General features: G+C 40.6%; 2 protein-coding genes across 4 annotated transcripts in view; one reads left to right on the forward strand and one right to left on the reverse strand.

Moving 5' to 3' along the window:
- Positions 1 to 1,545: 1,545 nt before the first annotated feature.
- toe1 (target of EGR1, exonuclease) lies at positions 1,546 to 7,122 on the forward strand. Its single transcript, XM_042334871.1, has 8 exons — positions 1,546 to 1,625; positions 2,815 to 2,996; positions 3,077 to 3,117; positions 3,808 to 3,904; positions 4,495 to 4,653; positions 5,084 to 5,343; positions 5,754 to 5,925; positions 6,153 to 7,122. The coding sequence occupies exons 2-8, from the start codon at positions 2,886 to 2,888 to the stop codon at positions 6,924 to 6,926; spliced, it is 1,614 nt and encodes a 537-aa protein (XP_042190805.1). The 5' UTR covers positions 1,546 to 1,625; positions 2,815 to 2,885; the 3' UTR covers positions 6,927 to 7,122.
- A 428-nt stretch (positions 7,123 to 7,550) lies between these two features.
- Positions 7,551 to 16,251, reverse strand: part of tesk2 (testis associated actin remodelling kinase 2) — a 47,652-nt gene continuing 38,951 nt past the window's right edge. For all 3 annotated transcript variants that reach the window (XM_042334868.1, XM_042334869.1, XM_042334870.1), the window contains exon 11: positions 7,551 to 16,144. In XM_042334868.1, the coding sequence (XP_042190802.1) occupies positions 15,117 to 16,144 (1,028 nt within the window). In that variant the 3' untranslated portion in view covers positions 7,551 to 15,116. The remainder of the gene's footprint in view (positions 16,145 to 16,251) is intronic.

Below are 16,251 nucleotides of genomic sequence, written 5' to 3' on the forward strand. Positions count from 1 at the left end.
ACCTCCAGAGGAGGTGCAGACTTCAGTAACTCTGTAAATATAATAAGGCCAGTAACAATAACACACCACAGTGTATAGGAAGCTTTACTCTACATTTAACCAGTGGCAATGAGTCGAGAATAATCAACATTGGGTAGGAGAAAAAAGTTAAGTGTTCTGACGCCCAGTACTATTACGTCTCAACTTTAAAACGTTAAATTAATAAATCCAGTGACTCTCCCCCAAAAAATATATTCCCCCACATCAACATTAACTTCTGTGTAAATTGTTCCCAAGCATCAAAACTGTCAGTAAAAATACTGGAACGTGCACTCTCTCTGGAGGGATACAGTCTCCTTATCTATTTCAGGGGAGTATGAGACACAAGGTTGGCAAGAGTTGAGGCTTTGGGGTATTTGCTGGAGTTTAATCAGCTAAAACCACATAGCGCGGCATTGAGTGCAGTCCGGCAAGATTCCCGCTGCTCGTCCACCTGGAACCACCCCCCACGTTAGGGCTTTGGCTCTCAGGGTTACCAGGAGCTGAGCGGGTCTGTCTGTGCCTCTATGTTCTGCCAATGAGCCGGTCTGTCGGTCCGGCCGGTCCGTCATCAGCAGTGCCCTGAGGTACTGGGGACCTGCTCAGGGGCTCAGGAACCAGACTCCATCCCCACATTCCAGTGCCGGGATCGTCACCTTGGAGCGGGTTCAGCTCAAACAAACCACCCGGCGCACCTTCCCCTCTCACCCCCAAAGGAGGATAATAATAATAATAACAATAATAATCTTCGCATTTGATACAGCGCCTTATCACGTCTCAAAGTTGCCGCGATATCGCTCATAAACGTTTGAACCGTTCCCACGTTTGCTCCGCCCGCAGCGCGACCTCTTGCTTCGCGGCCATTGCTCCGGGTTCTCCTTCGGCCCCCGGGTCGCCTCCCGGCCCCCGCTCCGGCCCCCGCTCCGGCCCCTCGGCCCGGTGCCCGGCCTCCTCGTGGGAATCAGCGGTGCCCACGGTTGACCCGGGGCCTCGGTCCAGACGGTCCCGCGGCGGCTCCGCAGGGATTTACTGCCAAGTGTAGTGACTGTGTGCGTCATTGGCTCCGGGTCACAGCTTCAGGTGTATTGGCTTCACGGGGTGTATTTGGGGGAGGGCTCCGGACTCAGCGTCTCATCAGATAATCAGTACCTGGAGCTTCAGCAGCTCTTTGATAGAGCTGAGGGCAGGGAGGCCGGGGAGCATGCGCAGTGTGTCCCGGGGGTCCGGGGAGCATGCGCAGTGTGTCCTGGGGAGGGGGGAGCATGCGCAGTGTGTCCCGGGGAGGGGGGAGCATGCGCAGTCTGTCCCGGGGAGGGGGGAGCATGCGCAGTGTGTCCCGGGGGGGGTCCGGGGAGCATGCGCGGTGTGTGTCCGTGGAACCGGGCCGCAGGCACTGCGCACGCGCCGCCAACCGCCGTGTCTCGAGCTCGGCTTTGACTTTCGAAACCGTTTCCCGCTCTCGCGCTCAACCGTCTGTCCTCGCGCCCCCACACCCGCCCCCCCGCCCCCCCGCGGGCTGAGGCCCCGCCCGCCCGAGACCCGGCCTCCCTCGCTCTCCCGAGGCTCCAGCGGTTGCATTGCCGGGGCCGGGCCTCCTCCAGCAGTCGGTGGGTTTGACTGGGGCCGAGCGGGCGGTCGGGCTCTGAGCAGCGGGGACTGCGGCGGGGAGAAGGGGAGGGTGGGGGCGGGGGGGGGTCTCCTCTCTCTCTCTAACAGCCCTGGGGGTGGGGTGGGGTTACACTGCAGCCACTGCTGGAGACGGAGAGGGGGGGAGTGATGGGGGAGTGTTGGTGGGGGGTTGGGGGGTGGGGGGGTGTTGGCGTGGGGGGGAGTGTTGGTGGGGTGTGGGGGGGCGTGTTGGTGGGGGTGTGGGGGGGGTTGTTGGTGGGGTGGGGGGGGTGTGGGGGGGGGGGAGTGTGGGTGGGGGGGGTGGGTGTGGGGGGGATGTTGGTGGGGTTGGGGTGGGGGGAGTGTTGGGGTGGGGGGGGTTGGGGTGGGGGGAGAGTCTCTTAAAACGAGAGTCAGAGGGTTACGGGTTTGAGCAGATTTTCCCAAACTGTTTATTTCTGATCATTTTTTTTTTCGTGTTTAATCCCCTCAACAACAACAACAAACTCCTTTACGATAATAATAATAATAATTTGCAATCACTTCAACCTTTTGTGGTGGAGACGCCGCTGAAGCGCGATTGGCTGCCGTGTTTTGCCCCCCCACACACACACACACACACACACACACAACACGCAGTCACTACATTTTACGCTGTGTCCCGTGAAGCGCTTTGAGACGTTCCGGAAGACGTGACGAGGCGCTGCGTCCAGTGCGGGGATTGTTGTCGATTACGTGGTGTTTTGTGCCGGGGGAGGGGAGACTTTTTGTTTCCTCCAATGACCGTCACCGTTGTGGGTTCTGAGATCGGGCGCCTTGGGGCGGGGGGAACGTCCTCCCGGCCCGAGAGACGCTCTGTACAAATGTTAGGTTGTATTTTCTCGGGTCCTGTTGTCATGAAAATGAGCAGAAATCAAAAGGAGACTTTAATACTGTCGTCCGATGATCGGTCGGCACTGAGTTTTGGGTCACGGGAAGAGAAGGATTGATTTAAAACAACTACTCCTTACAGTGATGTAATATCCCTTTGCAATAAATGCACTTTGTCAGAGATCAGATATTTTTATACATAATACTGTGTATATATATTGTCCTATGTGCAGGGCGCTATATAAATGTGTCAGTGGTATAAAAATCCTTTATTCCCACGTTTGTGACCTAAATACAGTATTTGCTCTGTTTGTTTAGGGTGTGGAAGGCTGAAATGAAGTGTACCTAAGCTTTACGGACGCTCCTCTATCGAAGATAATTTGGTAAAGATGTCCTTTATGAAGGTGCCTGTTGTTGATGTCCATATTGACAATTTTAAGGAGATCTGGCCATCCCTGCTGCTTGCAGTGAGAACAGCAAATTTCATAGCAATCGACACTGTGAGTACCACATCTGTTGCTTCTTTAATTTTTTAATTATTTTAAAATGGGAAACATTTTGACTATTTTTGTCCTCGCAGGAACTGAGTGGACTCGGAACTCGGAAAGCTTTGCTGGCACAGTGAGTAATCATTATAACACTTGCATTGGTATAGCATCCTATTGCGTCTTTGAGACGTCTCAAAGCACTTCACAAAGTACACTGTAAAGTGAATTGACACTATTTTCATGGGTGACACACGGCAGCCAATTGCAAACAGCAGTGTCCCACAAAAGTCATGGATTGAGTGGATTTTTTCAAATACTTTTTTTGAAGGGACTCTGTCATCTTCTAATTAGCCACCGAGCAGGACACATTTCCTTATTTCTGGCCCTTTATGTAATGAAGCATCAACCCTCTGCTCACTGCAGAAATTAGGAAATTGCAAGTTTTCCCCACAGTATTTTTGAACAGCGAAATAAACGTAATGTGTTGATGGCAATCAGAGAAATCCCATTGGAGCTCATCATCATCTTAGTGAGAGCTGTCTCTTTCTAACTTTTGGTAATGGTTTTGTGGCCAAAACAGGGACTGTTGAGTCGGAGAAAGACGCAACTATTTTGAAAACAGATTAATACAGTGCTGGAAATGGGCATACTACAGACTGGATTTTATTGGCTGACTATACATTTGTTTAACCACTGAGTTAGCAAATCACCTTTTTTTAGGAAAGTGAGAAATTTCTAGGATTAAGTTATTTTCTCCTTCCATATCTGTGCTGTATTTCTACTTGTAGAATGGTCAGTTTGTATTTCCTTTGGTATCTAACAGGTCAGTTGAAGACCGTTACAATGCAATATGCCAAGCTGCCAGAACACGATCTATTCTTTCTCTGGGGATAGCGTGTTTCAAGAAACTGCCAGATAAAGTAAGAGCATTTTACACCTCGTTTACTTTAAACCACTTGAAAGGGTGCTGACAAATTTTCATACTTGTGCTTGGATTTTTAATTTCTTTTTACCAGCTCAATTTGCCTTCAGCAAAAGAGGATGTGCCAGTTCAGACCTGCCTGCTTTTCAGTGGCAGCCACTACTGCAAGAATCTAGCCTGCCTTTGGATCTTTGTCTGAATTTTCAAGCACCATTGACGAAGTGACTGGAGAATGACTTAGAGTAATAATAGTCCTTGCATTTGATATATTGCCTTATCACATCTTCGAGACGTCTCAAAGCTCTTCACAGAATATACTGTAAAGTGAATTGACTGTATATTTTGTGGGCAAAACGTGGCAGGCAAATGCACGCACTATTCTGTGTGCACCTTTGTCACTTTTCCACGTGAGGAACCATCCAAGCCCTAATCGGCACAGCTAAAATTGTGAACTTAAATTTGTTGGATGTGAATGCACCCAGTACCAATTCATGGCCCACCCCAGGCTCTGAAAGGATGCTTCAGGATATGTGGTTATAGTATTCTGTATTATTGTAATTGTTTAATCTTAGCGGTAACTATTTTCAGGAGGATGAAGCTTACCTGTGCCAGGTGTACAACCTTATCCTGCTTTGCATGGATGAATATATAATTGAGCCTCAATCTGTTCAGTTCCTGGTTCAGCATGGATTTGATTTCAATAAGCAATATGCCAAGGGAATTCCATACCACAAAGGCAATGACAAGGTAACTGCTCACTTGGCATCTTAAAAGCATGGATTATGTAATAATTGTTGCACCTGATATCATGGCTCTAATATTGATGGGCTGAATGGCCTTCTGTGCTGTAAATTTCTATGAAACTTCTCAGCGCTTCACAGCTAATAATGTAAAACATTTTTCCTCTAATCCTACTTTCCCATCGCCATTGTTGATTTCAAAATCATTCATTATAAAAGGTGTGGGGGTGCGGTGTCACTTGCTTTCTTTTTCATACTTGACTGGTTTGCTTTTAGTTGCTCTTTGTTGCTGTCCTTGTTAAGATTTCCTTTTCCTGAAGTGTTTGCAGATCATTTTGAATCTGAGATTCCTGAATTGTTAGCAACATGAAGGATTTCTAATTTAACTTGGGTGAAATTAATGTCAATGTCATAAATCTTTGATGTTTTCTCCACAGAGTAATGAAAGTCAGGGGCAGAATATTCGAGCACTCTTCCTAGAAATTATTCAATCAAAGAAGCCTTTAATTCTTCACAATGGGCTGATTGACTTGGCATTCCTATACCAGTGCTTTTATGCACACTTACCCAACCAACTCCTGACCTTCACAGCTGACTTGTCTGAGATGTTTCCAGCTGGGATTTATGATACTAAATATGCCTCAGAGTTTGAGACTCGCTTTGTGGCTTCCTACCTGGAGTACGCTTACAAAAAGTGGTATGTAGCCTCAACCTGTCGTTACTTCTGACTTGGAAGAAATTATGCTTCATGTAAAGTACTAGAAAGAAAAATGGAAGAGAGATTGTGGAATAGGATGAAATATATCCAGAATAAACTGGAAAAATAATTGCTTTTAGAAAATGTAAAATCTGAGTTAGCCATATTGTATTTTGCTAAATCACAATAAACATAATTGACTTCTGATTTGGCTATTCCAATTGCATTTAACCGTTAATTTTGATTTTCAGGCCATGCCCTCTTGTAATGAATCCCATGTGCTCTGTTAGTTGCTGATGCAGCATTATAATAGGATGATTCCATGTCCAATGCCGAAGAGGTAATGGACAATTTTTTTTACCATCATTAAGATACTAATGCTAAATTGCTGTTGAACTTAAATTTTTCAGCAGACGAGAGAATACCAGACTACTTGACATGAAGAGCAGACATCTCTCCATTGAGTTCCTTAACTATCAACAGACGATTGCCAATTATATTGACTATCGGTACTGCTCCCTCCCAGACAGTGAAAAAGACATTACAGACAAAACTAAACTGGGAATCTGTGAGAAGTTTTCTGTAAGTACATCTAGTATCAAACTAGTTAACTAAGCAAATCTGTTTTAATTTTTTTTTAAAAAAAAACTTCTGGCAGAGCAGAGGCCTTGGTCTCAGCTCTCTCTTTGGGTGAGAACCAGCAGCCACTATCGGTGCTCTCAATATGCTACTCTACTCATTTAAACAATATTGGGATACCAATGTTGATACTGACATTTAGTAACTAGCTTTCCATGTGTTTTTCAAAGGCTTATGGCTGGTGTCCAAATGGAATAAAATGCCCCTTGTCTCACAATACTGACCTTATCATCGATGAGGATGAACGGATTAAAGATGATAAAAGAAAGAGAAGGAAAGCCAGGAAAAGACGGAAGCAGAATGCAATGGAAGTGACCAGCAACCCGCCAGAATCCACACCCGGAGACCATGCGGCTCCTGATATCAGCCCACCCTGTAAAGTGGTGTGTCAGAATTCTGATGAGCAACCAGAGACTACTGAGATGCCGGATGCTGGAGAGGCAATGCACAACGAATCCTTAAATTCCTCAAAGGGCTGTTCAGATCAGAAAGAAATGGAAGAAACTCCAGATGTAAGGGAAGTTAAGGCAGAGTCATTTGGTGACTTACATCATGGTGATGGAATGGAGGGGATATCTTGGAGTGACTCAGATCGAATGCCAAACTCTTCAAATGATATGGAAAACAAAACTGAGAAAAAATGCAGGAAACTCGAAATCGAGGAAAAGACCAAAGCGGAAAAAGCTGAGGGTGGCACTCACCGTGCAGGGTTCGATGCTTTTATGACTGGGTTTATAATGGCCTACACCCTGATGTGGAAAAAGGGTGACAGCGAGCACGATAGTGACTGTGACGGTACTAAGATAGATATGTGGTTACCTGACCTCCTGAATAAACTATATCTGAGTGGAAAGAGCATTCCCTTGCAGATTTGCAAGAGCTCTTTTTCAAAATCCTCCAAAGCCCATCAAGCCAAGATTGAATTGGCTTGGGGGAAAAAATGAAAATAAAACATTTTTTAAATAAACATTTATTTGAAACATTGTCTTAATGTTGACCTGTACGACAGTTGTTCCCAATTATAGAATTAAGACAATGGAATGTTTAAACAATTTGAAAAAANGGTTATCTCACAAGCAGTCTTCCAGGTTTATTATTTAGTCTTTCACCTTATGGCGGTTTTGACAGATTTTAGTATTTAACAGCATCTTTCAAAACAAAAACACCAACACAAATTGGTTCTCAAATTATGGTTTTATTACAGAGGTCTGAATATTAAGACATTTAGCAAAAAAATCATAAATAAGAAAATAGATCTACTTTCATCAACATCCGCTTTTTTTCTTCAATTTCCTGTCACAAAAATTGGAAAACATTTTTGCATAGAATGTAGTGACACAATGCAAAGGCTTTTTTGTTAGAAGTGCAAATGACCTGGTTATTCAACGTGTCTGAAACTGCAAACTGGCAAAAATATCACTACAAATTAAATGGTAAAGCTATAACAAGCTTGAAAAGGTAACTAAAAATCTGCCATATTTAAGGAAATCACTCCAGACTCACAGTTTTAAACAAAAGTTTGTTGTAAATATTGTTCCCAAATAGCTCATAACTGTTTGTTTACTCGGTGTATGGTGAGACAGTAGTCGATCCTGGGCTTGTACAGAGCAATGCTGTGGGACACTCCAATGCCACCATTTACATTATATTTAAGAGGATATAGTCACACCCTGAAACAGATCAACCCACCCAAGTACTGTGATTTGTACTGCAGACTCATTATATACTTTGCCAAAAATGTTTTCCTATAAAATTATCAAAACAAAATGTTTTCTTGGATTCATGTTTTGTTTTAAAAACAATATAAAAAGGTCTGCCTAGGTCCCTTTAAAGCAACTCTTCTTTTTCCTATAACAATAAAGAATGCAAATTTTCAACAAAAAAATCCTGATGGATTTTTAAGACACAACTGAACATTGATGGGGGAGAAAATTGAGTGGAAATGTAATTTTAAACAGCTGTTTAATAGCTGATAGATACAGGAAAAAAATCTATGCATCAGTTAAATTGAATTCCTTCATCTCAAACTTAAGTGGTTAGATGAAGTTCTTAGCACTGATACTATATGCCAGAATGTTTGCCGGTATAGATGCCTGGTACCATTTTCAGATGGTACATCAATCATTCAGAAAGTGTCACAATATATCACAATATTCCAGAAAAATAATTTACTTTTACTAAAAATGTAACCATCTCTGTCAACAGTTTAAAAACACTTCTACGAATCAATTTTCTATTATGGTATCACAGTTCCAACAGATTGTAATTTACAGATTCAGCCAATATTATTAAATTTCTACTGCTGTAGTAATCTTACAGTTTGCAATAGTAAAAATGTACCAACCAACAAAATTAAAATTGTACAAGAATTTTCTATATTCATTACAAAAATAGACTTTTTTTCTCTAAATTTCAAGCAGGCTTAAAATACCTACAGATAAAACCCAACATGTATGTTTCAACTATTTGTGACTACGTTTGTACAACACATTAATTCAATGATTGAGTTTACTAACCTAAATAGGAATTCCAAGCACGAGATCAAGCTCTTTTTGTGCATTCTTCAGAACAGATTTGGTTTGCTTCACATCTTCCAATGGATATTAAATACCTTTACAGTTTTGTTGCTGGTGGGTGACATATTGCTTAGTACTGTATTTTTTATAACTACAATTTATTCATTTTGAGAGGCCCGGATAGTTGAATAATCCACTGAACAAAATGTTTTAAGGGTCTATCTACAAACCTACCCGGAAACTCCAGCCTCCAAACAACTTCTATTTATATGTACTGTGGAATATACAATAACCTAGTTAATGGCAGTAAATCAGTTTTATTATTTCACCTACGTACATTTAAAAAAAAACTCAAAAGTCAATGTCTTTAGGTTACTGACAGTATTCCAGTACTTGTTTGGAGTCCTTTGGTAACTAGGAAATGAAAGACTGCAGATGAGAATACATCAAAGTTATAGCTTCCAACAGACACCTTTTTTAAAAAAANTGTGATGCAAAATGGGGCTTTACTAATTAATTAGGAGAATGTCTGTCGATAGGCTTCCTGAAACTGGGAGATTCATTCACTAACAGATCCATTTCAGCTAATAGCAAACTGGCTCGAAATCTGATGCCAAAATGCTAATAATTTCACTGTAAAAGAAAGGTTACTCTCATAAGTGAGAAACATTGCATGGCAGACTCAATTTTATTATTTCAGGTGAAATTATAAAAGTTACTGATTTTCAAAGATGTTTAAAAAAAAGGATGCTGAAGCACTTTAATCAGTAGTTGAAACCAAACGTTTCTCCTTAAAAGTTGTTAGCAAGTATGAGCTGATCCAAGGATTGGCCCAAACTGTAAGCACTAAATGTGGTATATCCCCCTGTGAAATTTACAATGGGAGGTTGAAGGTAGGAACTAAATCCTCCCAAGCAGTGATACTTAAACCCGATAGCAAATGGAAACAGTAAATACACATCTTCTCCTAACATAATTGTAAAATATACAGATATATTTGAATTATAAAAAGCCCACTTACTAGTGACTGTCTTGTGACAACACACTTAATGATCCGAATTTAGTTCCAAAGCACGATTTCAGATCCACTAAAGTAAAAACAAACCCTCCGCAATGATGACACACAACTTGAATTCAAACAATCCCTTCATTAAATCCCAGAAATTTTTTTAAAAAATCAAAATCTACACCTTAATTTTATTGCTCTTCAATTGCCAATTGAACTATTTTACCAACTGTCACCTTTGTTTCTGAAGAAAAACAAATCATATCGAAGTACATCATAAGTGCAGCAGCTCACTATTATCTCTTAAACTGTCAACATTCCTATAATTGAATGGAAATAGCCAATATAGCTTTATAGTAACTACAGAAGCAGGAAGCAATCTTCATATTTGCAAAATATCAAACTATTGCTCGCTAGTACCAGTTGGGGCAAACAAATTGACAAATTGAAGTAAAAGTGGCAGTGACTGAAAACTACAATATACAAACACACTTAGGCCCAATTCCTTAACTGCATGAAACACTAGGAGTGAGAAAAAACATATTATGCTTCTCCTCCCAAACCTTCTCTGTATCCACATATTTTGTCAACACTGTTAGACAGAATTAAGAATTATAGCAGTGTAGATACAACCGAGTGAATGTTCCTTTGCTACAAAGCAGTACATCCCATGAGAATCATACATTAGCTAATGCATTACTCCATGTGAGAACTCCAGGGTTGGGTGGGGGAGAGAGAAGAGAACCTGAATCCCCTTCTGCATTTCTTAATAGCCAATTAATTACAGGCCAATGGAGCCAGAGTCCTGGAAGCAGGCTAAGCTGATGATGGCACTGGGCACAAGGGGAATACAGGACAGATAGTAAAAAAAAAACACAAAAACATGTAATCCACAGCATTAAAAGGAAATTCCAACATTTCATATTGGAACAATTTGGTACAATTAAAGCTCTTAATTAACCTGAAAATCATTACTTACAATAAATCAACAGATGGTGCACACCTCCCTCAGTTTACAGCTGTGTGCAAATCAAAATAACTTTCTAAGCAATGTTTAGCTAGTCACTGAGAAGCATCTACAAATCTGACAGTTTATGTTTTGCACTGGATCAAGATACCAAACACGTATGAAATGCTGAACTTTGCTTAATTCTAAACATTGGCCGATCACAGTGAACTGGGAATGATTTAGAATTTACTCACACCTTCAAATTAAATAGGGACTCCAAAAAATCACTCATTTGCGTCTTAAAAGAAAATATTGTTTTAAATGAGAAATTACAGCGCCTGTTTCCTGGCTGTTCAAATAGGGCAATCAGAGAAGGAATCACCTTCCCTTTTGACATTACTAGTGAATGATCTGAACTGGATAAATTCAGAGTAATTCATAGTACGTTGGTACTTCCCTATCACACTATGATGTTTGAAGCTACAAGGAAGACTGTTCTGAACTTATGAAAACCAATTATAAGAAAAGCAAGTTGATATAATGAAACATTGCCTTTTTCCATATACAGTGCATTGTAAGTTTGTTCATGCTACCAAATGTTTTTAAAATATATAAAAGGTTTTAAGCCAGTGTCTCTTCAACAGCCCAAAGTAAGCTCTATGAATCTAGGTAAGCATGGCAGCCATTAGATAGTAATTCCTTCCTTTCCCTGAAGAACGAGGCTTAAGAATTTGGGATGCAACAATGTTTTTCATTGCACACATTTATCATAAACCAAAATAGTAAAGTAAAAATTGCAAGGGGTATCTGAAATGAATTAGTTTCCATCCTCTCAGTCCCTTTACACATTAATGCCCAGCTCCCATTTTAGGAATGTAAATTAAGAAATCCATAATTTTAAAGTTCTGAAACCAAAACACTTATGTTCAAACTTAAAAAGCATTGCACTTTTGCATTAAAACTACATGAATCTCCAGGAGCAAACTGTTCAAAGATGGCAATTAATTCAAGTGCAAAACAATGCAGCTGACTTACATCTCTGGAGTATATACACCGTAAATTGAGTAAGCTATATACGCATCATAATGCACAACCCCAATACTTGAGATCCAGGCAAGCAGTGTTTGTTATGAAGGGTCAATTTCACAAATCTAGTATCTCGCATTGATAGTGTATTTAAATGTATGTATCTTTTACAAAACTGTACACATGTATAAAATAGCACATCTTTGTATCTTACATGTCAGTCTGAATTTACATTGTACAGGGAGACCCTGTAACATGATCTGGATCCACAAGTTCAGACTCCGTGTGTTAAATGAAGCACAAAAAAATTAGATAAGTCTTCCAGGACATCAAATTTCTATTAATAGTGCAGGAAGTGAGATCAGCTCAACGATCTTGGAAGAGACTCGTAAAAAAAANCGTTGATAGACGGGTATAATGCACTTTCAGTATTGCATGGGTCCACAGTATAACTGACCCCCCAGTAAACTGGAGCACTTTGTTGGGTACCCTATTGGGTATGTATGCACTATATTCAAATAATATGCAACATCAGGATAAATTATTGTATAATACAAAGAGTATGTTTTGGGCACCAGTTGGTATAAACTATTGCTTTGCAGTCAGTGATAGATTTTAGATAATACAGCACGTAAATATAAATGGAACAGGATGTCACGCATACCCTCTACACGTTATGAAAGAGGAAAAATCTGGTGAATGCAGATGCTTCCATTTACAGGAGTTTCCCCCTCCTTCAAACAGTAGAAGCCCTTGTCAGGTTCAAAACAATGATTTTCAACTTTTATTTTCAGCTTCAAAAATATTTGCAAAAAGCATTCCTTCAGAAAGTCAGCCAGAAGGCAAAATGACAGTCGTTCAAGTATTATCAGCAATACCACGGTATTATGTGACATTCTGTGCTAAATGGCTTTCTAACATTTTTATAATTGCTGCAATATTTAAGATTGTGCAGGGTTCAATTGAGTGTATCAGCAGGAACTGTGAGTATCCCCAGATTTACAAAGTTGGCAAATTGGAGCAGAAAATCACTTGGCCAGTTTCCACTTTGGTCCTAGATTGTATTACCCATGCTTCTCAAGATCTCTCATCATGAATAAAATGGGTAAAATATGGGGCAATTTGAAACAGGATTCCTCAACAAGAAAACAAAATGTACATCGGGCCGACCTCCAGGAACTATGTTTGAAGCAGTCCACAGGGTGGGGTGATGTATTTTGTTATGTCACATTAACCCAAACTACACAGATTCCCTCAGAAATCACCGCCACCAGTTAATCCAGCCAGAGACTTGTTCACTGTGGTACACGAGCTGTGCACCTCTACAGAGTTCATGTAAACTAATTGCACATTATGAATGGTTTAGGCAAATAGGAAACTGAACCATATTCATTACTCTTTAAAGAGTAATGAATAATGTTAATTTTGTAGGGTACAATTTGAGAATTGGACTGAAATTTGTGCAAATCTTTATTGGTTTAAAACATATTTAACGCAATGGAAATAATGTGTCTAATTTCTACAGAATGATCAACACTTTGGAGCTTTAACTAGTCTCTCTAGTTAGAATTTTTGATAAGTAAGTAGATGAATAAAGGACAGCTACATTTCTTTAGCTCAGAATCAAAAATAACGAGTTAGACAAAGCTGAACAAAATATGCCAGGTGTAAACCAAAGTTGTTTTTAAGATCAATAAACATAGACAATCAATGGTACCAGATACCCTTGACAAACTCATCAATTAACCCCATCATGCCTGTCAAGAATGGTTTAGTTTATAAAATATTAAGTCTGTATCTCCGATACAATTCAATGGTTAACATTGGGCATCTCATTGAAATGAGCTTCCTTCCAACCTACCCGTTTAACATGGTCTTTTTTTTAATTCTGACCAAAAGCCCTAATTGAAACAGAGTATAAAAGAATATTTATTGTACAATCTTTAATAAACAGAAGATCTGTGGAAAAAGTATTGTATAAACACCGTTGTCTTCTCTTTCAATGGCGCAGCAAGTTTATTCAGTGAGCAATAGTGCATTATGAAGCAAGAAGGCACTAAGTCTGTGCCGAATTTGCCCAATCAGCCAGGGCAGTAATGGGATGCAAGATTTGGTCTTGGTGTTCTGGTTTGAAGGGGGTGGGGAGAATCATCAAAGATTCCTACTTTGGATCACCTGTTGGAATATATACACATGGGCATCAAAATTATGTTTGGCAGCAATGGCTTTGTGATTGAAGAGCCGAGGATCATTAACAAGATTCATACAAACAATGGCCATTTGGGAAATGTACGAGAAGACGGCCAGCGCCTGTGTAACTGTAACCCAGTAAAAGAGGCGGAAAAAGTCAAATGCCTCCAGAAGGGAAGGGAGAAAATAGTTGATGAAAAGGTAGCCCTACAAAAAAAATAATGAAATGCCTTGGAGATGCCAGTGTCAGAAAATAAGGAAATGCGAGACCCACGAAACTGTTCCATTTTCATGTACTTAGTAGCATGGAAGATACATGGATTTCTGCTTTACTCAACACTTGTGATGCACTGAGGAAGGGAACGGGGAGAAGGTGGTATTGGGGTATGTGGGAGGAAGGGAGGGAAGTGATTATGAAGTACAATGTATATTTTCAAATAAAAAAACCTTCATGTTAATCCTGTGGGTTGTTCTACCATGAATTTTAAAATACATGGTATCCCACAGTTAATAGTAGTCCTGCCTGAAATATAGAAACATACAGCAGTAACATCTTCCAGACTGACAGAACTTAAAAGGAAAGTGATCTTCTTGTACAAAAACCTTGTCGTTCCACCTCTTCATCTTCTGCAAACTTTATAAAAAAAAATATCCTTATGTGGCCAAAGACAATGCCACATTCAACATCATCAATAGTTTATTATGTACTGGTACCATGGGACATGCAGGCTATTCTTACAATAAGAGCACATCTCCAATATAGTGATGTCGCCTTGAACAATTGTGGATGAAAAAACAGTATGTTGAAAGAACCTCAAAATACAAATGGTTACAAAGCAAAAGGGCCTTTTCAGCGGTGGGGGGGGGGGGGGGGGGGGGGGGTGTCCCACATTTGGAAAGATAAAGACATATAACTTTTCCCTAAAACTTTAGAGTGAGTGTCACAAGTTAAATCAAAAATGAATGATAACTTAATGTCAAAATTAAAAGACTGCTTTTTAAATCAATTTATTGCATCCACATTCACAAATAGCCTATTTAAAGCATATTAAATTCAATAGTTAGTGATTAGGTATAAATACTGCAGGGCACCAGTGAAAATACTGCATTGCAAGGTGAGAAGTGCCTCAGTTTCATTATCGAATTACTGCCAGTTTTATAAATTATGTGATTTAAATTGACTTCCAGGGTTACAAAATAAAGAATTTATGCGATTCAATGTGACCGTTTTAGTGCTGGTCTATCCCTACATCTCAAACCGAATCATGTCAGAATGGGCTGACAGCCATGGTACCAGCATTTTAACTTTACAATTCGACAGTCTTCATCTGCCTGGAACCTTTATGACGGATTAACATTACAAAATAAAAATAGCTCTCATATTATATTAGGCAAAAATAGCCACTATATGAAATCTCTCTGTACAATACTCATACGTTCAGGCCTTTTAAATATCACATTTTGACTGAAGGTGACCTGGATTTGAAGTTGTGCATTGAGCCACCACTAAAGAGGCATAGCCCTCCATGTCACACACCTCAGCAGGCAACACAGAACAGCTGCTGGGTCCCGTTTCACCATCTTGTTTCAGTGCAATACTAACATTGACTGATGACATGGACTCTGGTAAAGCAAGTTTGGACATGTCTCTCTGAATCTCTTCTTCTTCCATTTCATCACCAAAAACTGCATTTTGACAGTTATTCAACGAGGTACCATCTGAATTTGACCCATTACCTCGAGGTGTGCTATTACAATTCCAACTCTGGGGCTCATAGTTACCCACACTGCCACTGTTCTGTGAATTTTCTGTTGGTGTCCTCTCATCTGAACATGGGTCCTCACTCTCCGAGCAGTCCATAGCTTCAAAGTGTTCCAATGATGAAGTGGATTCCTGGCTTTGAACTTTGGGCTTAAACGGTGGAATCTCCAACACAGAAAACCTCGAGCTGCTCAACACTTTTTGCCTCACTTCATTTCCAAGCTGCATAGGATCACACTTCCCAATGGTAGATGAAAGGGGCCCAAACATATGACATTCTTTTGGTGGAAGGTCTGGTGACACAGGAAGGGACCGACATTTTCGACCAAAGAGAAAAGATTCATGCAAGTCCCCAGTGTAGTTTTGTTTGGCATGTAATATTGAAGGAATTTGGGAGTCCACTGTATCAGGTGATGGCAAGTCAAATGTAAGAGATATCACAGACTTACTTGGTGTGTCCACAAACTTTATCTTCCCACCTTTTAGGTCCTCCCTTGCGGTAAAAGGGTTAATCTTACGCAACGTTCCTTTGTTTGGGGTATAGTATGGATCAAGAACATTAATCTTTCGACTACCTTTTCGGGTGAAGAAGTCCGACTGACTTCGAGAGAGCCAGATATTCCGTCGAGGGCGAGGCGATTTAGGAGATATATTGTCACCCGGAATGCCTAAAGGGCTGGACCGTTTTATGGCTTGTCCCTTCTCTCCCATGGCTGCAAACAACAATATTATTAACCTCAAATTAGACTCAAAACCATGTTAAGCTATTGTGTTCGTTTAACATTTAACTTTGCTTCAATGACTGCAAAGTCCATATTGC

The sequence above is a fragment of the Callorhinchus milii genome, unplaced genomic scaffold (assembly GCF_018977255.1).
Source record: "Callorhinchus milii isolate IMCB2004 unplaced genomic scaffold, IMCB_Cmil_1.0 Scaffold5, whole genome shotgun sequence".
NCBI classification, from domain to species: Eukaryota; Metazoa; Chordata; class Chondrichthyes; order Chimaeriformes; family Callorhinchidae; genus Callorhinchus; species Callorhinchus milii.

Bases quoted from the DNA above. Each gene is read 5' to 3' on its own strand.
- toe1 (XM_042334871.1), top strand. From the start codon at position 2,886: ATGTCCTTTATGAAGGTGCCTGTTGTTGATGTCCATATTGACAATTTT. The intron at 3,905-4,494 runs GTAAGAGCATTT...AACTATTTTCAG, and splicing joins TCAAGAAACTGCCAGATAAA to GAGGATGAAGCTTACCTGTG. The intron at 5,926-6,152 runs GTAAGTACATCT...TGTTTTTCAAAG, and splicing joins GAATCTGTGAGAAGTTTTCT to GCTTATGGCTGGTGTCCAAA.